This window comes from Cyprinus carpio, chromosome B7 (assembly GCF_018340385.1).
Source record: "Cyprinus carpio isolate SPL01 chromosome B7, ASM1834038v1, whole genome shotgun sequence".
Classification (NCBI taxonomy): domain Eukaryota; kingdom Metazoa; phylum Chordata; class Actinopteri; order Cypriniformes; family Cyprinidae; genus Cyprinus; species Cyprinus carpio.
This window is the reverse complement of record NC_056603.1, coordinates 10,793,779-10,820,950: the sequence shown is the minus strand read 5'-3', so window position 1 is coordinate 10,820,950 and position 27,172 is coordinate 10,793,779. Positions and strand designations below refer to the sequence as shown.

At 36.1% G+C, this 27,172-nt stretch overlaps 2 protein-coding genes across 2 annotated transcripts; both read left to right on the top strand.

Moving 5' to 3' along the window:
• Window positions 1-10,264: 10,264 nt before the first annotated feature.
• LOC109100673 (synaptic vesicle glycoprotein 2B-like) lies at window positions 10,265-19,979 on the top strand. Its single transcript, XM_042727224.1, has 13 exons — window positions 10,265-10,401; window positions 12,733-13,384; window positions 15,015-15,195; window positions 15,405-15,556; window positions 15,845-15,978; window positions 16,836-16,925; window positions 17,045-17,158; window positions 17,350-17,438; window positions 18,143-18,307; window positions 18,593-18,726; window positions 18,847-19,050; window positions 19,223-19,382; window positions 19,551-19,979. The coding sequence occupies exons 2-13, from the start codon at window positions 12,925-12,927 to the stop codon at window positions 19,732-19,734; spliced, it is 2,067 nt and encodes a 688-aa protein (XP_042583158.1). The 5' UTR covers window positions 10,265-10,401; window positions 12,733-12,924; the 3' UTR covers window positions 19,735-19,979.
• Window positions 19,980-23,985: 4,006 nt separating this feature from the next.
• On the top strand, window positions 23,986-26,242 carry LOC109100669 (mesogenin-1-like). The gene is made up of 2 exons (XM_019114106.2): window positions 23,986-24,957; window positions 25,964-26,242. The coding sequence occupies exon 1, from the start codon at window positions 24,265-24,267 to the stop codon at window positions 24,937-24,939; it is 675 nt and encodes a 224-aa protein (XP_018969651.1). The 5' UTR covers window positions 23,986-24,264; the 3' UTR covers window positions 24,940-24,957; window positions 25,964-26,242.
• Window positions 26,243-27,172: the final 930 nt, after the last annotated feature.

Here is a 27,172-nt window from a genome sequence, read left to right as displayed (position 1 = left end):
GGCAAATCCTTTACATATGTAAACATACTTACAGATTGTGTGTCAGAACAGCCGGCATTGTAGTCAAAGGCCAAACAAAGTAGTTTCACGTTCACAACGAAACACACAGCGTCTCCACAACATGATGGCGGCAGCAGCAACAATACTACAGCAAGAATAAAAGTTACGCCTTCTTTCTTTGGGTGAACATTTGGGCGGTGTTATGCAAATCTTCCCACATCGTGACGTAGACATGTGGGGGCGTGTTTCAACGAGGCGTTTTACGAGGGTGTGGACAAGTCTTAACTGTTTTAAAGAATTTCTCTTTGGGTTTGAGACTTTAGTCTTTGCAACTTTAGGGATCTTATCTATTCATGAACGGCTTGTAACACTCCAAAGAGAAAGGAAAACTTGAAATCACATCATATGACCCCTTTAAAGAAAAACTTTAGAAGAATCTTACCGACCCCAAACATTTGAACGATAATGTATAGTGCACTAGTTCCAGCTTGTGGTTCACTCAGGCTCCCTCCTGTAGGTACAGCTTTTCACTTCATGTGACATATGACTTTATGACGTAACTTTAAACTTGAAACACATTTAAACTACTGAAGGGCACCTTTAAAAGAAATTCTAAATTCACTGTCTGCTGCCAATCAAACTGCTAAATTTGCACCACAGGTTTTTAATACATAAATTTCATATGCATTTCTCCTCACATTTTAACAAACTCCTCGGATGACATCTTACCTCAGATCTTGAGAACTCCAAGCTGAGTCCAGCAGAGCTCATAGATCCTTTATTTCAGCATATTACGTGAATCAAACAAACCAAAGAGCACACCTGAATCTTCATGCATCTCCAGAGCATGGCAGGTCAGGTCACAGCGCTGATTACTGCGAGCTAAATGCGGCTTTGTGTTTGGCAGCAGATAAGAGTCGTGTGATGTCATGGGTGGGGGAGGACGAGGAGGCCGTGGCTCAGGTGTCTGTTTCCATGAGCACTTGAGTAACAGAGGCCACTGCTTCTCGTTGTGCTGCCTGATGCCTGTCTGGTTAATGTTCTCCTACCTGATGCTCTCAAAACCTGCTGTTATTGCTGTTTGGTCCTGCTGTTTTACTCCCTCAGGGAATGATAACCCTATTTATAGATCTACATTTACCTATATTGCCTTTCTGACGTCACATTTTAAAAACTAAAGGAGGAAACCCTGGCAAGAAACACTAAAAACAACAAACATAATTAATCAATAATAAATAATAAAAATCGATTGGTCAGTCCACCAGAGATTGAGAAACTAAGCTTCTAGGAAAAGTTTTTTGCATTTAGTGCTTTGACTTTCAATTAAAGCAATTACTTTTCATATGATATCACAATGCATGAGCAAATTAATTAAATAAATAAACTTCCATCTAGAGGTAAGCCTACGTTTCAGATATAGCTGGGTTAAACCGCATTATTTTTCAGATAAACGATGGAAATAGGAACAAAACAAAAGAAAAACCTGCTTAAACTTTTTACATGAATACATGTGAATTATAAATACAGTGGCTATAGTCATTTAATAAATAAACTTAACAACTTGAAAATTTACAGCTGTGCTTTTAAACAGCATTAAAAACTTTTGGTGATTTTAGGCTTTTATTGTGGATTTAAAAATCTCACAATTTTAAGTCCTACAGATGTAAGTAAGAATAAAACACAAAGGGGCAAAAAAAGGATTCAAAAATCAGCATACAGCAATTGAATATATTGTTTAGCATGAAGACTCACTGTAATTAAAGACTAGGCTTTGTGCACCTGTTGACTAGACTTTTGGCTCAAATTTAATTTCCTTATTAAAAACTGATAAGCCGCCTGGCAGTAAACTTGTGGAAATATAAAACCTGTTTTGATGTTTGCCCTGTTAAAAGCACGTCCATAATAATACATGCCGGTTGAATCCAGAAAGTATAACTAAACAAAAGCTGTCAAGCATTCACACGCCTTTATATTTCTCCAAGTATGCTTAAAATAAACAACTTACCTCCTAAATAAACACGTCTACCACCGTATTTTGCCTTTAGGACGCATCAGGATGCAAATAAACATATGAAATCCACGTTTCATGATACTCTCTGAGGAAACAGGTTAACTGTGATCTTTAACCAGTGAGACGCAAACGCTGATGACAAAAAAAAAAAAAAAAAAAACCTTTCCTCTCAGTTTTTTTGCTTCTTCCAAGCGGTGGCCCAGAAATCTGAATCCGCCATCGAGACGCATTGAAATCTCACGTCGTTTTTTTCCATACTACAGACGTTTATACACTGGAAAGCATAATCATTTATATTTATTATTTATAAGGAATAGCACCTGACAGTCAAACAGAAATCCGCTCCAGTAATCTCTATAAAATCATCACACAAAACACTATATTCTGTAATCACAATCGACTGTGATTGGTCCATCTTTATCAGCGATGAGAAATGATCAGGTATCAGGAGACACCGGTGCGTCAGCAGCGGTTTAGATAATAATTTACACCTGAGTTATTAGACTGAGAAACGTTGCTATTCAGTGAACTGAAAATACCCAGTAAATAGATCAAATGTAAAAAATAATTATTTAGACCGATCTAATCACAGACAAGCTTCGGGCAGTCTAAGCCACGCCCTCCCGAATTCATTCCTGAATAAAAGGAAACATCAGTTAGATGTGCATCTCTACTAGAGACGTTTCAGGAGTTTGGTTTCTTATTCTAGTGAATTATTATCATATTATTGATTACTTTGCTTATGCACTCACAATCTACTTTTTTGTCTGAGGATGTTAACAGCTGAATGTTTTCAGTAGGATTTGTCGTCAGCAGGTGTTTTATAGTTTGTTGTGCCGCCCCCTGGCGATAAATAAATAGACTACATTTCAAAAACCCATAATGATATCTAGACGTGAGAGCAACTCTCTTGCCAAGTTGAGGACAGTTTAAGCCCTAAGTGGTAAACAGTTGATCATTTTGACAAAACAATTAATGTTAGAAAGAATATGCTTCTAAATAGCCTTTATATTCATTCTGCTAATGTGAATAAAGTGGCACAGCATAGTGGTCTTCAAACTTGGGACCCCATAAGGGGGTTGTAGAGTCCGTGAAAAATATTCATTCATTCATTCATTCATTCATTCATTCATTCATTTTAGGGGTGTCAAAGTTAAAGTGTGCCATCACGATTAAAATACATTTATCGTAATTATTTTTTTTTTTTGTTTACATTCACTAAATGTAATTATTTCATTCTCCTTTCTGGTCAGAAATCAATACATTAATTAATGTAAAAAAAAAATCTTGACATCTTTGCTGTGAAAAATAGTAATTAATCTCATGTACTTTTTGAACTTTTAATAGTTTTTTTTTTTTAACTTTAAATGTAACTTTTAATTAAAAACAAGTATTTTCCAAATAATATTTAAACAAGTTTAGTAAAATGACAATGTAAAAGCTAAAGTATGTTATATTTATTTTTGAAAACACTTTTTTTACTTGGTTAATAATATTACGTTTAAAAAAAATAAAAATTGTTACACGGTATAAATTAATTTTCACACATTCAAATATACAGCTATCAACAGTGTCCCTAAAAGGGGATCATTATATCCAGGGTCCTTAAAAGGTTTAACAAAACATATCCAAGATATCTTGCACTAAAATAATGAGAGTCTAGATGAAAAGTTTAGTGTGAAACAGTCAAAAAGTGCTTACGTCTGATACTATTAACCCTTTAAAAACAAACAACATTTCCAAAACATACTATTTGCATTTATATAGTGAGGCATTGCTTGTTTGCATTGTAAATGGAAGTTCGGGGGTCTCTGAATAATGAGCTCCATGGTCCTCGATGAACTGTCTCCAGTGTGTTCAGAAAGCCCCGGCAACCCTTCTCTCCCCCCAGCAGAGTTCTGGTGTTAGATAAATAAGGAAACACTGAAAGAAAAGACTCTTCTCTCTGTGTCACACTGAACTGCACTTCAGCGCATTTGCAATAGCCAGAGAAGGGGGAAACGTGAAGTGAATTTCAATATCCCGTCTGCAGTCCGTCGCTCCCAGTCTGCCACCAAAGAAGAGAGATGGGAAACAAGCTTGACACAATGAAGTACATTGCCAGCTTTGTCCCGTCACAAAAGCTGTTTTGTACGTTGAAGGACTCGCTGTAGGAGGAAAGTAGCGGTGGCAGGGTGGGCTGTCAGACTCGGCCAGCTGTGTCAAAGTTGAATCATGCAGAGTTGGGAAGTTTTAGGGTTGTTAGTTGTGTTTTCCACTTTGTTATGCATTTAAATATTGCTACTGTTAAAGATTTTAAAAGACCTTTATGGTTATAAGTGATTCAAAGGTTTCAGCTAAACATATTTAATGAAAGTGACGTGACATACAGCCAAGTATGGTGACCCATACTCAGAATTCGTGCTCTGCATTTAACCTATCCAAAGTGCACACACACAGCAGTGACCACACACACCGTGAACACACACCCGGAGCAGTGGGCAGCCATTTATGCTGCGGCGCCCGGGGAGCAGTTGGTGGTTCGGTGCCTTGCTCAATTAAGGGCACCTCAGTCGTGGTATTCCCGGCCCTAGACTCGAACCCACAACCTTAGGCTACGACTATACCATGTAAGTTGTAGAATATAATTTTTAGGAAAAAGTGCTCTTTTGTCCCCTTCATTCACTAGTACTGATATAATTAATGATAGTGTAAGGATATTGAACTTTACTTATTTTTGTTTGACAGATCTGAGTCTGTTTTGTGTGTAATGCAAAAACAAATGTTAAAGTAAAACATGTCATATAGAATTTTTGTTGTTGTTGTTGTTGTTGTTGTTGTTACTGTCATTTCTTTCTGTTCAATATCAATATTTTGTGATATCTCTCTCTTTTGAAAATGTTGTTTACATTATTTTTGTTAATGAATTCATTCCAAATACACTACCGTTCAAATGTTTGGGTTTTTGAAGGATGTTTTGAAGGCATCTTTGCTTAAAAACCTAAAAATAGTAATATTGTGAAATATTATTACAGTTTAAAATAACTATTTTTTTATTTGAATAAATTTAAAAATGTATATATATTTTTTTTGAAGGCTGAATTAATTTTCAGCATCATTACTCCAGTCTTCAGTGTCACATGATCCTTCAGAAATCATTCTAATATGCTGATTTGCTGCTCAATAAATATTTCTTATTATTTTGAAAACTGTTGGGCTGTTTAAATTTTTTTATTTATATTTAAATTTTTTTTCATAGTAATATAAGTATTAAAAATTAATATTTAATAAATAATAAGCTAATGTTCCATTCCTTTTCCTGTCTTTCTACAAAGAAACACTAGATGGCGACTTCCTCTTTGACTGTAGAGCAGATTTGAGGATAAAGTAAATTTCAAAAAGCTTAATTTCTCTGAAGAACAGACAGGCCTACAAAATAAAAATGTCAGTCAGTGTAATCTCAATGTAAGGTTTTAAAACCTTTTCATAACTGCAATTTTTTATCATTAAGTAAGCATTATCTTAAGAAATCAAGTAGCCTACTTGGGTTCATCACTTGAGGCTCGTATGTCTGTCAGTCAGGTGACTGGAACTGCGGTCACGCTCCAATCAGCTTCGACGGTTTTGATTGGCTCAGTTTGGTTGTGACACTTTACAGTCTTTCCCTCATGCCTCCATTCCCATAATACAGTGGGATTACACTCGCAGACCTGGAAAACAAGAGCGACAGAGGAAGACTGACCGAGTATGACACCTACACAAACAGTCATTCAATGGAAGATATTTTCCCTTACTTACTTACATTATCATTTACAGGCAGCTGATCCCAGTTAATTATTCAGAATCAGAAGAGCTTTATTACCAAGTATGTTGATGACAGGAGCTTCCAAGTGCAGAAGAAAGTACAGACATAGTGCAGACATACATAGGAATAACACAGTAGGGATGGAATATAACACTAATATAATAAGAAGAAAAAAAACTAAATGAAATAATGTACTAGAAATAGAAGTAGGTATAGGAAAAAATGTAATTGTTTAGACAAATGTACAGACATGTTATAAGTGTGCAGATATGTTATTTACAAAGTGTGCAGTTTGCAAGTGTACACATTTTAGATTCTGTGTATAAATATGTGAGTTGTGATAGAACCAAAACTCCCTCGGTGACAGAAGGGAGAAAAAACCTTGAGAGAAACCAGGCTCAGTCAGGGGGCCAGTTCTCCTCTGGCTAGACGAAAACCAGCAGTTCAATTCCAGGCTGCATCAAAGTCAGATTGTGCAGAAGAATCATCTGGTTCCTGTGGTCTTGTCCTGCTGGCTGTCTAGGAGACATGGTCTTTACTGGGGATCTTTCTCTGGGGCTCATCTAGTCCTGGTCTCCGCTGACATCCAGGGCTGTAGAGGTCATCTCTAGGTGCTGATCCACCATCTAGGCTGGATACATACTGGATCCAGGTGACTGCAGTGACCATCTGACCTGGATACAGACTGGATCTGTTGGCTGCGGTGACCTCGGAATAAGAAAGAAACAGACTAATATTAGCATAGATGCCATTCTTCTGTAGCAAGTACATCGGGTGTTATGGGAAGTGTCCCCGGTTCCTGTAGTCCTAATTAATGCAGCCTAAAAATCCTTTAAAGGATTTTAATATTAGAAATGTGTTAGTGTGTTATGTGTAAGCCAGGTTAAAGAGATGGGTCTTTAATCTAGATTTAAAGTGACAGAGTGTGTCTGCCTCCCGAACAATGTTAGGTAGGTTATTCCAGAGTTTGGGCGCTAAACAGGAAAAGGATCTGCCGCCCGCAGTTGATTTTGATTTCAAAGAGAGAGTGGGCTGGGTGTGAGGGGTCCAAGGTGATTTTCTTAGATCTTTTCCTCACTCTGGAGATGTAAAGATCTTGGAGGCTGGGCAGAGAGGCACCAATAATCCTCTCAGCTGTCCTCCTGACTGTCCGCTGTAGTCTCATGATGTCTGATTTGGTAGCTGAACCAAACCAGACAGTTATGGATGAACACAGGACAGACTCAATGATAGCAGAGTAGAACTGTTTCAGCAGCTCCTGTGGCAGGTTGAATTTCCTCAGCTGGCGAAGGAAGTACAACCTCTGCTGGGCCTTTTTCACAATGGAGTCAATGTGATTATCTCACTTCAGATCCTGAGATGGTGGTGCCCAGGAATCTGAATGACTCCACTGTTTTTACAGTGCTGTTCATGATGGTGAGTGGGGGGAGTGCAGGGGGGTTCCTCCTGAAGTCCATGATCATCTCTTTTGAGCGTGCTGAGCTCCAGTTTGTTAAGACTGCACCAGACACCCAGCTCCTTAAAGGGATACTCCACCCCAAAATGAAAATTTTGTCATTAATCACTTACCCCCATGTCATTTCAAACCCGTAAAAGCTTCGATCGTCTTCGGAACACAATTAAAGATATTTTGGATGAAAACTGGGAGGCCTGTGACTGTCCCATAGACTGCCGAGTAAATAACGACTTTATTTAATAATTCAATAATGCTCTTCTGTGTCATCCGCGCCACAAGGATACACTGTTTTATTTCAAATCAAAGCTAAATACACCTAGAAACAGCGCATCCTTGTGGCACGGATGACACAGAAGAGCATACACAGCATACTGTGATATGAAGAGACAAAGAGGAGACCGTTGACAAAGGAATTGTTGAATAAAGTCGTTATTTTTGTTTTCTTCTCTTACAAAAAGTGTTCCCATCGCTTCATATAACCCAGATTGCACGTCTGATGGCAGATGGAGTATTCTGACGACGACTTTCATACCTTTTATGGACCTTGATACTGTTATTTACTTGGCAGTCTATGGGACAGTCACAGGCCTCCAGGTTTTCATCCAAAATATCTTGAATTGTGTTCCGAAGACAAACAGAGCTTTTACGGGTTTGGAATGACATGGGGGTAAGTGATTAATGACAAAATTAAAATTTTGGGGTGGAGTATCCCTTTAACCTTCTGTCTGTAAGCAGACTCGTCTCTGTCCTTAATGAGGCCAATGACTGTGGTGTTGTCTGAAAACTTCAGGAGCTTGACAGAGGGATCCTTTGAAGTACAATCATTGATGTAAGAGCAGTGGCAGTGGGGAGAGAACACAAACCTGGGGGGCGCCAGTGCTGATCATATGGGTGCTGAATGTGAGTTTGCCCAGCCTCACTAGCTGCTGCCTGTCTGTCAGGAAGCTGGTGATCCACTGACAGACGGAGGTGGGCACAGAGAGCTGTGCCAGTTTGTCTGAGAGAAGGTCAGGCATGATGGTTTTGAAGGCCGAACTGAAGTCCACAAATAGGATCCTTGCGTAATTCCCAGGTCTGGCGAGGTGTTGCAGGATGTAATGCAGTCCCATGTTGACTGTGTCATCCACAGACCTGCTTGCTCTGTAGGCAAACTGAAGAGGATTCAGCAAGGGTCCCGTAAAGTCTTTCAGGTAGCCCAGGACCAGTAACTGATAATGACCTCAGACGAAAAAAGTGACAGGTCTGTAGCCTTAATCCAGTGATTTTGGGGACCGGAATGATGGTGGAAAGTTTGAAGCAGCAAAGAACTTCATAGCTCCAGAGATCTGTTTTAGATCTGTGTTAAGATGGGGGCCAGTTGGTTAGCACAGACTTTACAGCAGGCAGGTGAAACACTGTCTCTGCCTGAAGCATTCCTAGATTAAATTAAAGAAAATAAATTAAATATATAATGAAATTAAAGTAATAGGAGACATTTTAAATCAATTAAATTCATTTTAATTAAGTTATAACATGGATTAATAGTGGATTAACTTTTTCAATTATTAAATAAATGTTTTGTTTTTGTTTATTAAATAAAATAAAAAAATAAATAAATGTTTTGAGATGGAGAAACAAAGAGTTTCAGATTTTAGTGTAAATTTAAATACCTGTGATTCAAAAATTAAATTAAATTAATAGGGAAAATTAAAATAAATTAAACTCATTTAAATTAAATTATAATATGGTTTAATAATGGAACTTTTAATTCTTCTTATTCAAAAATGAGAATAAATTAAATTAATTTAAATTAAATTATAATATGGTTTAATAGTGGAACTTTTAAGACAAGGCACAACCGTAGCTATATAATAAGAAAAATCAACATAAATAATAATAATTACGCTCACAACAAAAATAACAACAGTGAGGGAAAAAAAAAAGGATCAAGCATCAATACAAGAAGTACATAAAGACACCACGGAAAATAAAAAATGTTATGAGATGGAGAAACAACGAGTTTAAGATTTTAGTGGAACTTTTAATACCTGTGATTCAAAATTTAATTTAATTTAATTTAATTTAAGTTGGCTCCTGCAGATTCTTTAACAAAAAATTGCAGTTTCATTATAGCCAATGACATAAAAACAAACAGCAGTTTTAGCAAATTTACAGATTAATTGGTCACGACAAGACATTAAATGTGGTGTATTATGTGGTCTGCCATTTGACAAGGTTTGAGAACAACTGTTTTAAACCATGGATTCGTGGAGGTGAAGCTGGTCTTACAGTAGATCAACTGCCCACTTAGGAAGTTTAGATGAATTGGTGGGAGGGAAAAGTAAAGAGGCGGAGCGAGCAGAGAAAACACAGGGAATATGTGATCTAAAAATAGCCAATGGTTCTGTTGGGGTGGAGCTAATCCTCTTTGCAGCAAAATTACTGACTGTGGGATAAGGCAGCTTTACTGTGTGCAAGACATCTACCCTCTATATACTGTCCCTGAGCAGGCCGTACAAACTAGCTCTGAGCATCACCGGTAATTTCTGGGCATTTTACTTCAGCTAGTTAAGCCATACTCTGTCGCTGATGTCAGCCTGAGAAGGAAGTGATATCAGCATCCTTCTGCATTTCATGAAGGAACATTATGTTAATAAAAAAGTTTTGAAAGATATTGCACTTTGGTGCGAGCAAAAGTATTCAAGCAAACGCATTTCAGGCTATTAAAGTTAAATTGAATAAATGTGGCAATTTAAAGGCTACAATCTGTGTTTTATCTAGTCAAATGTGTTTAAAGGGTCCTCTTTTCTCACTTAATAACTTCTCAGTGATTATTTAGCATTAATGGCATCATAAGCATGTGAGGTAAAATCATTAACGTACATGATTGTAACAGTATTCCGCTCCCCCAAAACATGCAAAAGCATCCGCTTTCCGTCTGTTGTTGTTTCATGTGTTCTTTAAACTGGACTCTACCATTTGGTTGGGCAGCATCAAGTGTAGGGAGAGTCCATCTGGATTTGCCGGTCGACCCATAATCCTCTGGTCTGCCCATCAGCCTCCTGTTAAGGTGATATGTAGGGCTTGCCTTCTGAAACCCTGCCAGTATTTTCCTTTGGATTTTTACAGTTCATATCAAACACCATAACACTTAAAGGAATAATATTTCTGGTAAGTTGATTTAATTTCATTATAATTTTAAGGATTTAAAAATGCTTTCAGAACCATTGCTTTTAAATCAGGCCTGTATTTGGTAAACTTTAAATGTTTGAAGTCAATGACAGATCACAGTATTTGACTACATCTGTGTGGACAGACAATAAAATGGAAACCATAATCAGAGATTAGAATCAGACTTTGAAAGTGTTGCATGCTTGTATTTTGCAGATCTATAAAGCTGATGGAAAAAGCCTCATGACATGTTGCCTGTCATTGTGTACAACAGTTTGTTTATTGACTTCTAGCCATTGACATTTTTGGGCCCGTCGGTCCTCCAATGAGATAACAATTATAAAATGACAGCTCTAAAACGAAAATAGCAATTGAAAGATGTTAAGTATGTTTTTGTTGTTGTTGTTGTTGTTGTTTTTTACATATAGCTTTAAAGCAAATTCCAGCCTGATATATGATTATATAATTATTTTATTTTTTCTAAAAAATCAAAGAACTTGTCAAATCTAAAAATACAGTACCTTGCACAGCTGAATCTGTAGCAGGTACGTCAAATAAGCATTCAAAATAAACCATATATATATATATATATATATATATATATATATATATATATCTTTTTGTATGTACTCTGCCTGAGAAAGGTCTGCTGATTGAAATGTTGCATATTAAAATTATTAATTAAGTTTGAGAGGTGTGTGGGATATATATACATGTATGCAGAATATAAGAAAATATAATGTAACTAATTTATAATATAAAAGTTTTCCAGTTCACCAATTATTAAAAAAAAATAAAAAAAAAAATAAACATTCTTATTTTATTTTTAAGATTTTAATAAACAGCAATGTCAAATAATGACAACAAACAATTAAAATGCCCAAATATATCTGAATGAAGTATGTTGATAGAGGGTTAAAGGTGACATGCTTAAGCAAACTCGTCCTTCAGACTTGCCCTCTATTAGGTATCGTCTCCTCCCTGTGACATCACTAAAGACCCGCCCACACCATGTGCACTTTCAGCCATATTAGGATATATCACCTGACAGAGAGGATGTCACAAATGAATTTAGTGGGAAGATTGTATAAAGACTTAATTACTGATTTCAGTTTAGCTTTCAGATGTTAGAGCATATGCATTATGTATTAGAACATAAACATGTGAAAGGACATGTATGTGCATACCAGTTCAGTATGCAGAACATTGTGAACGGATAAATATCATGATCTAATCCTATAACAGTCCCTACAGACCTAACTGCATGCATTTGCTAGGTTTGTTTTAGCTTATTTTGTCTAAAAAGTTATGTAATGCCCTTCTGGGGCCGCCAGATCATAATGACCAGGTCGACATGGGATACTCAGTAAATGTAGATGTGTTCTCTCAGTAATCTCTTTTCTACTGTTTTTAATGTTTTTTGTCAAGGGACAACTGTCAGTGTGCATAGGGATGAATGGCTTGATTTGTGATATGCTGAAAAACATTTTCCCAAAACAGTTCAATATCTGTCTGTTTTGCTCCAAGTCCTATATTCTATTATGCTCCAAACATTTGATTATTTTATCAAGAGACATGTTCATCACTCTCCCAATTTAATCTGGCCTTCTGGGAATAAATAAAATTAATCTGTTTTTAAACTGGATTAAATCATAGCTCTCACTTGGAAAGCGGGAGAAAATACTGCACAAGAAAAGCAGTCTGTCTTTCTAGTACTTAGACATTTTGATATTGTCAGCGTCTTGATCCATTACTAAATAGACACACATGAATGTGTGCATTGCCATAAAAGCTGCCACATTTTGTTGCCATGCATGACATTCATTCATCAGTATATTACAAATGCACAAATACGTAAGTGTTCAATATGAAATACTTTGATTTCAGGCATGTAGTGAGAGGGATGTCTCGTCTCTGATGTGTTCAGATCTAATGGCTTGGGCTGGATAAGTAGGGGGCTTATAATGAGGTCTAGTCTTGACCAATGAGAGTGTGGGATTACTGTCTTGTATCAGACACTCGCATGGCACCATGAGACAAGAAGAAGTTGCAATACTAAATGTAACCATTGATTGTAAACATTGCTAAATGGCACCTAAAACTATTTGGTTTGGTTATTACAAGTGTGTAAACAACTTTAGCAATCATTTGGCAATGGAATTTGGCATTGTTTTTTCTGTAGCATACCATTGAATGGAGAGCACATCTGTGTTTCACAGCCTGGTTTTCATTAATGTAAAGTTAAATCTATAATCTATCCTTAATAATATTGATTAACCTATTTTTCCCCAACTTATTAACTGTTTCTAACTAATGTTCATTTTCTTTCAGGTGCAGCATGTGGTCTTGTGTAGAATCAACCAAAGGGAACTAACTCATTGTCATCATAAATACTGAGGCCTTAATATAAATCAGGTGCAATTAATATTTTAAGACCTTTTTGGATTTGGAACTATCACCAAAGCCTCAGAGATTTCTGGGGATTATGCTAATTTAGCTGTTTTTGATCAAATTCAAGCCAAAATGGATGACCCTTACCAAAACAATGTAAACCAGCAGGGAGAAACGTATCCCACATATGGAGGTGGAGAGTACACTTACCCCTATCAGACAGACTACCCTCCTCAGGAGGAGGAAGATGCTGCTAGTGATGTCACCGAGGGGCATGATGACGATGAACAGATGTACGAGGGCGAGTACCAGGGCATCCCTCATCCGGACGAGATCAAGGAGGCACGGAGAGCTGCCCGGAGGGAGGCCCGCATGAAGGCCAGGATGGCAGCTGAGGTGGAGGAGGAAACGTTGCCTGATCAGTACGAGTCCATCATGGAAGACTGCGGTCACGGCCGCTTCCAGTGGACCCTCTTCACGGTGCTGGGTCTGTCCCTGATGGCTGATGGGGTGGAGTGCTTCGTAGTGAGTTTCGCCCTGCCCAGCGCTGAGAAGGACATGTGCCTGTCAAATGCTGACAAGGGCATGCTGGGTGAGTAAAGGACCGTGGATCAGAATCAGCTTTATTTCTAATAAGACAAAATCAGTTTGATAAGTCTTTGTTTGTAGGAAAGCCCAATCGAAGAATTAGACACATTTTTAGCATGGTTCAATGCAGAGTTTTCAGAACTAAAAACAAAATGTGATGTGAATATAATAGCAAATGTAAACGCTCCTCACATACCTTCAATGAATATACTTTCTAGATGTCCCAGAGAGTTTTATATTTGCCAGATCAACATATAGACCTAAAACATTTTAACACGGGATGATACATAAATAATTTAAAAAGTAAAATGTTGTTCCACATTTCTATCTAACTATCATCTCTATGTAATTATTTAAATTTCAATTGTTTCAACTATTATTATTATGTTTGGGACAGTATGCTTTTTAAAGAAATTAATACTTTTAATTAAGCTAGGATGCATTAAGTTGGTCAAAAGTGACAGTAAAGACATTTATAATGATACAAAAGATTTCTATTTCAAATAAAAGCAATCCTTCTGAACTTTCTATTCATCAAAGAATCTTGAAAAATTGTTTTCAACTGCTTTCAAAAATGATGTAAGAAATGTTTCTTGAGCAGCAAATCAGAATGATTTCTGAATGACCATGTGACGCTGAAAGAGTAATGATGCTGAAAATTCAGATCTGCATCAGTGCAATAAATAATATATATTTTAAAATATTAAAATAGAAAACTAAAAATATATTCCAATAGAGAATAGAAATTTCAAATAAATGCTGTTTTTTTTTACTTTCCATACATCGAAGAAATCTAAAAAATATTATGCAGCACAACTATTTTCAACATTTAATAATAAGAAGGAATATTTCTTAAGCACTAAATCAGCATGTTAGAATTACAGTTCAGCTTTGCATCACAGGAATAAATTATATTTTTAAATATATTCAAATAGAAAGCAGTTATTTTAAATTGTAATAATGTTTTTTCCTATATTTATGATAAAGCAGATATCAGATCCCATCTACACCCTGAAGTATATCTTCCTGTACTGTACAAATTAGAATGTTTCTTTGATCCATAGTAAGGGAGAAACAGGAAAAGTTTCAATCAGGTAGTAATCTGCTGTCTAGTACTGTGTGTAATCCACAGGGAGGTTTACAATCCCTGCCACGTGCCTGATAATCACTTATCCCATTCTCTAATTAGCCATTTGAGACTGTGTGTGAGTGTGTCTGAGAGAGAGAGAGAGAAAGAGAGTAGCAGACCAACAAGTGGCGGGAAATATGCTAATGTATCATGTTGACGTCAACATGCAACCGCTTGGGATTCGTTTTAAAAATGACTCGTTTCAATGATTCTGAGTTGACTCTTTCTTTTGAGAGACAATAACTTTATAAACGGTGCACTTTCAGATTTAAAACTTTACAGGATGTTTTCATTCACCTAGAGCTGTGTTACACATTGCATGGAAAGGTCATTTTAAAAAATCCATAATAGGGGCACTTTAAATATTCATTGTGATGAAGAGCACAGATTTGTCCAAACTAGTAAATACTGTTTTCGATGTGGTTTCAGATATTGCAGAATTATTCATTTCATGATTTGTTGTGTTATTGTTCTTCAGTAGCTAACTGTGGCTCTGTGTGTTCAGGTTTAATAGTGTATGTGGGGATGATGATCGGCGCTGTCCTGTGGGGCGGTCTGGCTGATAAACTGGGCAGACGACAGTGTTTGCTCTACGCACTGGCCATCAACTGCATCTTCTCCTTCCTGTCCTGTTTCGCACAGAGCTACGGCTTCTTCATCTTCTTCAGACTCTGTTCAGGAATCGGGTGAGTCTCTCTGAAAGCAGCAGGAAATGATTTATGCATATACACTACCATTAAGAATTTTGCAGTCACTAATACTATTTAGTTCATTTTTCAGCATTGTTTGTGCAGACTCTTTAACCATAGTTGTAGATTACAGCAATGAGGAAATCTCTTAGCTTTATGGTAAAATGAAATGAGATCAAGACCCAGTCTCTGATGATCTCCTGCAGGATCGGTGGCTCAATCCCTGTTGTGTACACATACTACGCTGAGTTCCTGCAGATGGATAAGAGAGGAGAACATCTCAGCTGGCTGTGTTTGTTCTGGATGCTCGGGGGACTGTACGCTTCCTTCACCGCATGGGGAATCATCCCACATTACGGTCATTCATCATAAATCATAATTCCTTTCTAATAATGGCAATTAAGTAAAAGCACACCTGAAAGAAGAACTGCAGTGAGCAAAGAACTGGGATATTTCATTTAAATTAGCCTTTTTTGAATGTTTAGTCCCAATGCAGGACCTTGTAGTGGAAAGCAATAGTGTTTAAATCCATAAGAATATTACAAGCCATCTGGAAGTAGTTGGACCTACCAAAACCACTTGTCAAGATCCATGTTGTCATGTTTCTCCTGAGGTTTCTGAGTGTTTGGGTTGTTTTTTGTCACAGGCTGGGGTTTCAGTATGGGGACAGAGTTCCAGTTCCACAGTTGGAGGGTGTTTGTGCTGGTTTGTTTCCTTCCCTCTGTGGCTGCTCTCGCTGGACTGGTGTTCATGCCAGAAAGTCCCCGTTTCCTCCTGGAGGTAATATGATGAAGGTTTACTAATAGGGCACACAGGATTTTATCCTTTTTTTCTCTCAAGAGCCAACATTTTTATTTAGGTTTTTCCTCTCAAAATCCATAATTGTATTAAGATTTCATAAAACTTATTTTAGTTGATGAAATCCATTGACACAGTGACACATTAACATCATGACAAATCAGTAATTCCTAGTAAAAAAGCACAAAAGCCTGTACACAATGTCCTTTGAGAAAATCGTTATTTAGATGCCATGATAATACAAAAGTGCAATGCATAATAAAAAAGTGCACAGTTAAAGACAAAACAATTTCAAGATCACATCATCATTAGTGTCTAATAAAATAAATAAGCAAATAAAATGTCGATAAAATAAAATATTAGATAGTTAGATATTAATTTAAGTAAATTTTGCTCTGAACAAAGCAGTTTATTAGCTGTTGTATTGCCCAACACTACCTTGAGTTTTATAAAACGATGTACTGTACACCAAAGGTTCTTTATTGGCATTGATGGTTCCATCAAGAACCTCGAACATCCATGGAACCTTTCAAATGCAGAAAAGGTTCTTTATAATGGAACAATTTTCTTAGGTTTTTGAAATGTTCTTCAAAATAGCTCATTTAAGAACTGTTCACTAAAAGAATCTTTGGGCAAACAAAAATGGTTCTTGTATGCAAAAACACCTTTTTGAAGCCTTTATTTTTAAGAGTGTACTGATTGTCAAAATTGCATATTGTGAAAAATGTCATATTTTTAAGGCATAAAGTATATTCTATTTGTATAAAATTAGTTCTTATAATTGGTGCACATACTGTTAAAAAATCCCTGTGCCATACAAATTTTTTTGTGAATTTCAGACTGCAAGACACGATGAGGCCTGGATGATCCTGAAGCAGGTCCATGACACCAACTGGAGAGCGAAAGGAGAGCCAGAGAGAGTGTTTCAAGTAAAGATTTCCATTTTAAACTACTAGCTCATCCATCGTCTGTGATGATGAGTTTAAAAATCCTGTTATGTAGCTCAGCTTACATGGTCTTATCTATGAAATAAATCCCTCTCTTTCAGTTTTCACAGATCAAAATGCCTCAAGCACAGGACGACGAGTTCATAGAGATTCAGAGTGAAACTGGCACTGCCTTCCAAAGATTCATGGTCAGACATATGACCCTGGTTAAACAGGTAAGCACCATTTGAGCTAAAGACCTGAAGGCTTGTTGAGGAGAGGTCTACCATTACCTTTCTTTGGGTTCAGAATTACAGTTTTTGTCTGGCAGGTGATAAAAGCATTGAAGCATGCAATAAAAATATTGGATGCTAGATGTTTGTTTTGCTAAAGCAAATGCAGTGTTTGTTTCCATTGTTCTCCACAGGTCATGAAGAACCTGATGTCACTCGCCGCACCTGATCTCAGACTCCATGGGTTGTTCATTGCCATTGTGTGGTTTACGATGGGCTTCAGGTGAGCAGCTCTCGATAGAGCAGCTTAATAGCAGATATAGTGAGCTTCATGCTGTCTACTTTCTACGTCGCCTATCCTAACAGTCAGAGAACCTCATAAATGTTCTACATACTGTAGGCAGTATAAGTGTGATAGGCATTAAAACCAGAAACTCAGAAACTATATCAGTACATAAGGTGACATAATAGTAATAATGCAAAATTATGTTTAAAATAGAGTTGTCAAACAATTAATCGCGATTAATCCAAAATAAAAGTTTTTGTTAACATAATATATGTGTGTGTACTTTGCATGTTTATTATGTATATATGAAGACACACACATACAGCATTTATTTTGAAAATATTTACATGTATTTACGTGTATATATTTATATTTATTTAACTGCACAATGTTTCTCAGCAGTGGAAGTCATCATGGTTGGCTTCAAGAGCATTGAATAGGAGAGTACCACAAATATATTTGCATTCTCATTTGCTCAAATAGCAAAAGAAAAACTCCATGATAGTGTTTTCATGACTTTCAAAAAAAGGAAAAAAAATTGAGAGACACTGATAACGGCAGTCAAAAGAGAGAACGATGTTAAATTTACCGTCCCTCCCGTAAACGCCAGCATGTAAATAATGATCTCTCTGTAGGTTTTAAAACAGAGCAAAAGTACTCCTTTAACAGTAATCAACCTACAGCAATAATTCATCTTCCAGCTATTTTGGCCTGGGAGCGTGGTTTCCTGACCAGATCAAGTACCTTCAGTTTGAGGAGTACGAGTCCAACGTCAAGACCTTTCATCGTGAGAAAGTGGAACACTTTCATTTCAACTTCACTCTGCAAAATCAGGTCCACAAGGAGGGGGAGTATATCCATGACCGGTACATTTATTTATTCATTTACAGCAGTACACATGCCCGATTATTAGCTTAACAGTCTCTCTGTCTTGATATAAATGATGTTTTATAGAATAAAGGACTTATGCAGGTAAATTAAGGGTGTTTTTTTATGTTATAGTAAAACAGTAATATTGAGAAATATTAATACAGTTTAAAAGAACTGTTTTCAAAATGTTAATATATTTAAAAATGTAATTTATTTTATATAAATGTAATTAAGTGTATGTGTATTGGTTGAGCAGTCTTTTTTGTGTACTTTACATGCAGGTTTATGGACATAGAAATGAGAAACGTGAAGTTTGAGGAATCACTCTTTGAGAACTGTTATTTTGAGGACATCAGATCAACAGACACCTTCTTTGAGAACTGCACCGTTAAAAACACAGTCTTCTACAATACCGGTATTCAGTTTGTACATCTTTTGTGTATCTATTATACATTAACCTTCAGTCCATTTGATTTCTGAATGATTATCTTGGGGTTCCTTTCATAAACTGTCATTTTTGTCACGTCTCTTGCAGACCTGTGGGAAGATTCCAAGTTCATTGACTGTAAGCTGGAAAATACAACATTTCTGCACCCCAAAAAAGGCTGTCATCTAAATTTCCAAGAGGAAAATGACATCCTGATCTATCTAGTCTGCTTCCTGGGGAGTTTGTCTGTAATACCGGGCAACATCATAGCAGGTCTATTAATGGATAAAATAGGACGATTAAAAATTATAGGTGAGTGGTTAAACAAAACATGTTATGGCTTTGTCAGTACCTTTCAGTGGTTTTATAGTATCTAAATGAATTGTGTGTGTGTGTGTGTGTGTGTGTGTGTGTGTGTGTGTGTGTGTGTGTGTGTGTGTGTGTGTGTGTGTGTGTGTGTGTGTGTGTGTGTGTGTGTTTGCAGGGGGATCCATGTTAGGCTCTGCTGGCTGCACGTTCTTCCTGCTCCTGTGCTTCAGTCAGTGGGCTGTCGTCTTCTTCCAGTGCCTGTTCTTCGCAGCCAGTGCTGCAGCTTGGAACGGCATTGAGGTCGTCACAGTGGAGCTCTATCCAACCTCGAAAAGGTACAAAAGCCAATTACAAGACATCTCTGATACTTAAAATTCATACAAGGCAGATACCTTTAAAAACAGCCTTTGACAACTTTATTAAAATGGCTTTGACTTTTTGAACTACACTACCATTCAAAACTTTCCACACTGTGCTCACGCATCCATCATTTGTGTCCTCAGAGCCACAGCCTTCGGTGTGCTGAATGGCACGTGTAAACTGGCAGCTATCATCAGCTCTTTCATCTTTGGAAAGGTAATCGGCATCACTAAGATCATTCCCATCATCCTGTCCTTCTCAGCGCTAGTGTGCGGAGGACTGCTAGCATTTAAGTTACCTGAGACAAGAGAGGTCATTCTTCAGTGAAAAAGCCAAACTCCTCAAGGCCTCTGCGTTTGGTCCAGCTGGACACTGGATGACCGCATGCTGGACTGCAAAAGGGCTGAATCATGTAAAGCTGATATGGTGTCATGCTAGAACCACTGTACCGTAGCATTACAGTCATAGCTCATATATGTGACCCTGGACCACAAAACCAGTCTTAAGTCGCTGGGGGTGTATTTGTAGCAAAAGCCAAAAATACATTGTATGGGTCAAATTTATTGATTTTCCTTTTATGCTAAAAATCATTAGGATATTAAGTAAAGATCATGCTCCATGAAGACATTTTGTAAATTTCCTACCGTAAATATATCAAATCTTAATTTTTGATTAGTAATATGCATTTCTAAGAACTTAATTTGGACAACTTTAAAGGGGATTTCCTCAATATTTAGATTTTTTGCACCCTCAGATTCCAGATATTTTAATTATTGTATTTCGGCCAAATATTGTCCTATCCTAATAAACCATACATCAATGGAAAGGGTTTTTTTTTTTTTTTTCAGCTGTCAGATGATGTATAAATCCCAATTTCCAAAAATTTAACCTTATGACTGGCTTTGTGGTCCAGGGTCACATATTTGTTTAAAGTGTTCACAGAGGCTATATTTTGAGTAAGGTTTGGAAATATGGGGAAATATATTTACAACAATTATACAAATGAATTAGATTTGAGCGTCATTATGGAATTCCTTTTTTTATACTGGAAAAAAAAATAACTTTTTGACTGTAAGTTCAATCTTTAAATGAGATCTCTGCATTTTGCTTGTATTTAATATGTAAAAATTGAGTTCTTTTTGTTTTTTGGTGCAAAAATCTTTACACCAACTTCATCTACTCACCAGCTTTTGGTCATCCGCTAGTTTTGCTTGTGCTGTATTTGTTAATACTGTGGTATATGCTTATTTCACATTAGATAATTATATTTTCACTGTGTTTTAATGCTAATGTTCTTGGATTCCCATCTTTTAAAATATTGTTTGTCATGCCTTTTAATTAGAAAATGATACAGAATGAAAATATTGTTTGTATGAGGATAGATATTTTTAAATTTGACTTATGTGAAGGGTGTATAATGCTCATTTCCTGTGAGAAAATTTGTAGATTGTGTGATTTAGATTTTAATTTTCTGTTTTAAACACGTGTGAATAGTAATTATGAAGGAATGGCTCAAATAGTATTTTTAAGAGTTTCTTTTTTCACTTTTGACCACAGAAAAGTTTATTCAAATTTATTTTATTTTAATAGGTCAGGAATGATTAAATGCTGCAAAAGGACCTCCATAGCAAGTCTTAATAGCTTTATGTCAAATCTAAAATATATTCTTTTTGTATTTGTTCAAAAAAATAAATATAATATAAACATAATTTTACTTCTGATTTTCAATGACTGCTGTTCTTTCTCAGTACAGTATATTAAAAATGGGAAAGAAAATGAGAAAACCAGTGTTTTGGTCTTATTTTAAGTTCCCATGCTTTTCTGTGAGTACGTGAACATGGAAAGGCATTTGTAACAACAAAGCCAGGGCTCACGTGTGAATCAGTCACACCTCTTGAGATTTATGCAAAGGTGTGAAACAAAATCCAGATAATTCTTTCACCAGATTTACTTGATTATAAGTTGCTGTGCATTCTTGTAAAAGCTAAATATGCTACTCTTCTAATTTTTAATTTCTTATATTCTTAAGTTTGTGGCTGCATAATGTTTTCCTCTAGTTATTCATTTAGAAAACTATAATCAGCATTATTTTTCAGTGATGTCAAAAGGGCAATTTGCATATGAGCATTGATAGTTTTATTCGTGCACAATGTGCTTCTCGGTTTAAATCTACTCTGTGATTAAGTCGGTTGTCACGTTTCACACCAAGGGTGTGGAAAGGCCTCACTTTGCTAGGTCTTGCCTGGCCACAGTAAAAATTTTATTTACCCAGTAAAAGTACAGTAACTAAAGTCAAAGCAGGTAACATTGAAATTACCAAATGTGCAAATGCATGATCACGCATGTTTCCACTGCAAAGATAAGCACGAGGAAGAGATATTTTAGTTGTGTTTCTTTGGGAGTTTGAGAGAAGCTTGCAGAAGTGTGGAAAGACACACACACAGGTGGCAGCTTCACTCATTCTACTGCAGTACAGAGGTGCCAAATCTAGCACACTGCTCATTCACTCTCACAGAAAGACAGAGAGGTGGCCTGGAGGTCACAGCATCGGTCACTGAGGTCAGAGAATCCATTCTCAAGAAGTGGACCTGAAAGATTTGAACAGTTATTTGGTTCCGTTTTATCTGTAAGAGCAAACTTGTTAAAAACTATTATGACAACAAATGCTCATTTTTATTATTTGGAAACCTCAGTGTGGCTGACATGATAACATGATTGGAAACCACTTTCTTGGAAACAGCACAGGTTATTAGATATGGATAAACTGTTTGGTGGGACTGATTTAATTTTCTGATGTGATTATGTTTACACACATTACAGAGGTGACTTCATTTTTTGTACTCACCGCTCCTTCATCACAAACAGTGTTGCAAAATACACAAACACTGTATTTGCTTTATAAATTGGACTACTTTAACACTGTTGTCGCCACTCCAGTACCATGATATTTATCCCCTGGAATGCGCAATTGGGCTAGTTTTGGGCTATTTTTAAGTTGTGACTAACTGCGTTTTCTTGTGAAAACCTGGCAACCCTGATCGCAAAGCTTGCGGCTTATTTCAACTTCTGTAGCTCTGTGAACTTTTTTATTGTATTATAATCTTCATTTAGAGTATTTTTTATTTTTTTGTATTTATTTTTGGTCTGCATACACTTTCTTCTTCTGCGTTTACATTCAAACCATCGCACAATGACGCACGTCATCACTACGACACACATTCTACAAGGCCTCAACAACAATGCTATTGAATTTTCCAGAATTCCTGCTCCAATTTACGTTCAAGCCTCTTCAGAAATATAAAGACATTTTTCCAGAATCAAAATTGAGTGTGAAGAATCAAGGTGGCATTTAACTCAACAATTGCCCAGAACAATATAGAAACCACATAGCAACACGCCAACATTATTTTGATTACATAAATGCAGCCTTGGATTCTTATCATCTCCTAACTTTTTAGTGATACTCTGTATATTATACATTTAATAAATTGTATATTAATATTTTAATCAATAAAATTAAAATATGGAAATCAAAATGTAAAAAAAAAAAAGCTTATATTTCTAATTATAGCCAACACTTACCAATCAATCTGATGACCTACAATTTGTATATATAATGTATATATATATGTACTCATTATCACTTTGAATCTCTGAATGAGACCCACTTCACTGACCACAGTGACTATATCAACCACAAAACTGCAAACCTGGTCACCAGTCTGTGTGGATGTCACACCTCAAGTGCAATCTGCTAATGGAGTTTATTAAGCATCATTAAACACAATTAAGGTCAATTATGCTGCTTAGCTCTTTGAAATACAACCTCATACAGACAGCTGGCAGCAGTTTTGAATTATTAGGCTGAGGATTGGGACCATATCTTATCTATAATTTGCTGAAGGCTGCTTCCACTGAGAATGGGAATTATCGGTTGATTAAGCTCAACTGTTTTACCTTACTAGATTAACCTAAATCTAAAAGATATAAAAATGCTACTGAAACACGGTCATTTGATATACATTATAAGACTTTTTTTATGTTGTTAAAGAAGTCTCTTATGTTCACAAATGCTGCATTTATTTGAATAAAAATACGGAAAAAAACAGTAATGCTGTGAAATATTATTACAAGTTAAAATAACTTATATATATATATATATATATATATATATATATATATATATATATATATATATATATATATATATATATTATTTTAAAATAAAATGTAGTTTATTTCTGATACAAAGATTAATTTTTAACAGCCAAGTCTCCAGTCTTCAGTGTCTCACGATCCTTCAGAAATCATTCTTAATAAGTTGATCTGCTGCTCAAGAAATATTTCTTCTTATTACAAAAGTTGAAAACAGTTGTGTTGCTTAATATTTTTGTGGAAACTATGATGCATTTTTTCAAGATTCTTAGAAAAATAGAAAGTTCAGAACAGCCTTTGTTTATATTTCTTTTGTAACATAATTACTATCACTTCTGAATTATTTAATGCATCCTTGCTGAATAAAACTATTAATTTCTTTTTAAAAATGCTCTTCTCTTTTTTTGTCTTAGATAAATTAAAATCTTTTTAAACAGAAGCCATAGATTGTTTGGTCAGTTGCACAAGATGGGTTTTCTGGGAGAGTAGCTGCACTAGTTTGTTGTTTTAAAGAGGAGTCAAAATTCACACCTCTGCTCCTGTGTCCTCTCCGAGTCTTTCCCAGACAGATCCAGGCCGGGTCCTGGGGTCTGAGAGACTGTGGCTACTGCAGGCCTGCAGAAGTGTCACCTCGCACCTCTGAGTCCAACATATAAACCTCCAGCCCTCAGTCCAGCCTTCATTCACTCTCAGATTCACAATATGGAAAGCTCAAGCCACAGCCAGCAGAACCAGTGGAGCTGTTCAAGCTCAGAGTCAGAGTTTTACAGCGTTTCCTCTCCAGATACCATCTCGCCGGATCCATCCATGGACCGGGGCTTCACCCCTTACCACCAGGCCCAGCCTGCATGCCCAAAATCAGTCAAACCTGCAGGGGCCGTCAAGAAGAAACGCAGATTAAGGGTGAAGAACCCGAGCGAGCAACGGCAGAATGCCAGTGAGAAGGAGAAACTGAGGATGAGGGATCTGACCAAAGCTCTCCACCATCTCAGGACCTACCTGCCTCCGTCTGTAGCTCCCGTAGGCCAAACCCTGACCAAGATCGAGACGCTCCGCCTCACCATACGCTACATCTCGTTTCTGTCTGCTCAGCTGGGTCTCGGTGAAGTAGAGCTGAACCACAGGAAGAACAGGAACGGCGGCTGCTCTTATTCTCCAGAGATCGTTGGTTATTTTCAGTATATGGCTGGGGATTGGGTGGAGCAAGAACAGAGTTACGGTCACTATAATGGACAGTATGAGGGTTGCTCTGGTCATGCAGGGCACTGTGATGAGATCAACAAAGATCAGTGTGGTGGTTCCTCACAGCAGCATTCAACAGAGCAAAACTTCTCTGCAAATGTAGACGGCTTCCTCCAGTCACAACAGTGTGCTTAGACATCACAGACATACCAGGTATGTAAATACTGCTTGTTTTTTTTTTTTATGGATGCTAAAATAATTATATATTTATTTTATATTTATTTATTTATTTTTAATTATTTAATTATATTGAAATTTCATTTATAAATTATTTATTTATATTATAATTACATTTACATGTATGCATTTAGCAGACGCTTTTATCCAAAGCGACTTACAGTTTATTCTGGTTATACATTTTTTTAACCTAACAATATAATTAAATCTTATAAATATATTTATTATCTAGTTATACATAATGTATTATATGTATGTATGTATATGTATGTGTGTGTGTGTGTGTGTGTGTGTGTGTGTGTGTGTGTGTGTGTGTGTGTGTGTGTGTGTGTGTGTGTGTGTTGTGTGTGTGTGTGTGTGTTGTGTAAATTATAGAAATATATATTATATAAATAGTGCAGAAGCAGTAAAAATCAATATTTATGTACAGTCATCTATTTGTACATTACTTTTTAATATCACTTCATTTGTTTTAACGATATTAATATTTAGCTGAACTTTAACTAACTTTACTTAAGTTTAATTAATCTGAAATAAAAGAAAAAAATTAACTGGCAGACCCCTTGCAGTAACGCAGCTGACCCTCCAGGTGTCGCAAAACACCAGGTTGAAGTGCATCTGGTCACTATTTTCCCTTTTCAACACTTTAAATAACCATAATACATGTAATAATAGGAAAACTAATAAAATTATTATTTGCCTAATAAGATAAAATACATTATTTTTCATTCTTATCTATCCATGTAACTATCTTCATATATTTAACAAATATATTTCAAATATATTTACAGATGGCAAAATAATATCTGAATTCAGATGATATACATACATACATATATATATATATATATATATATATATATATATATATATATATATATATATATATATATAATTAACAGTTGAAAATGAACAAATCATGCAATTAAACATTTTAAAGTACTGTACTCTAACCAATTATCTATCTAATCCTCTGTTTCAGGTTTATGGCAGAAACTTTGGCTATCATCTTGTTCCTCAAGCTTACTGGAGCTGACCGCAAAAACGTCTCCATCACAGCCAATGCAAGACTGGTGCCGACTACTGTACTGTGTACAGTAAATACATGTGGTTGTTTGGCTTGTGAAAGAAATAAATGTGAATCAAAGTTAATCCTGTTATTCTTATAATTTATGATATATGAGTTATCCTTGTCTGTCCTATGTAAATACAAAACTATATTTGATACGTATTTAATATAAATCATGCATTATTAAAAACAGTTTCTCTTTTCCTGTACTTTTTCTTGTTCACTGGTGTTTCAGTCATGTTGACTACAATAAAAAATAATTATATTATGTTCATTAAAATATATCTAACTTTATAAATAGAACCCTTTATGTCCTTTAAAAAACACAAAAAAGAATACTCATCATGTCAAAATAAAACAAAACATTAAAATCACACCACTCTACATCTCACAACACAAAATAAACAAACAGTGATGACATTATACAGCTTTATCATAAACTGGCCATTGTAATTGGCACAAAATATAAATTAATATAGTGGTCAGTTATTTTTGTAGATGCCAATCAGGTATGCTCAGCTATAACATGACAAAATGATATTTTGTCCCTGTAAATCACTTGTGGTTTGGGTTGCTAACTTTCTACCGCCTAAATGTGGGAACTACATGTCCCACAATGCTCCTCAACTACTTCCGGATTCAGGATCGCTTGAGTTAAAGGTTAAAAAGTCCAGCCTGCCACCAGATGTCAGTAAAGTCCGAGTAAAATAACCTCTTAGCACCTACGTACTAAAAAAGTAAAAAATAAACATACTTCGTTCTTATCTTTTGAAATTGACTGTTGACAAGAAGACATGGTGAAAGTTTGTTTTACACGTTCATATAGATATATAGTTTGTAACAAAATTATGTTGTCACAACCATAAAAGTGAAATTCCTGTAACGTTAGCCATTGCCCCAATGTGTTACTATGTCAGTCAGTAACTGTGATGTGGCAAATGTTATCAAAGTTTCAACATTTACAACATGAACAAATAATATCACACATATTTACATGACTGAAAACATAGCCTAAGTTCGGTAATGATCGTTAATAAACACACATATGTTCTATCAAAGCCTAGCTACTTGCAAGAGGACAAATGATTACCAAGTAGTCACAGACAAATATCATCAAAAGTA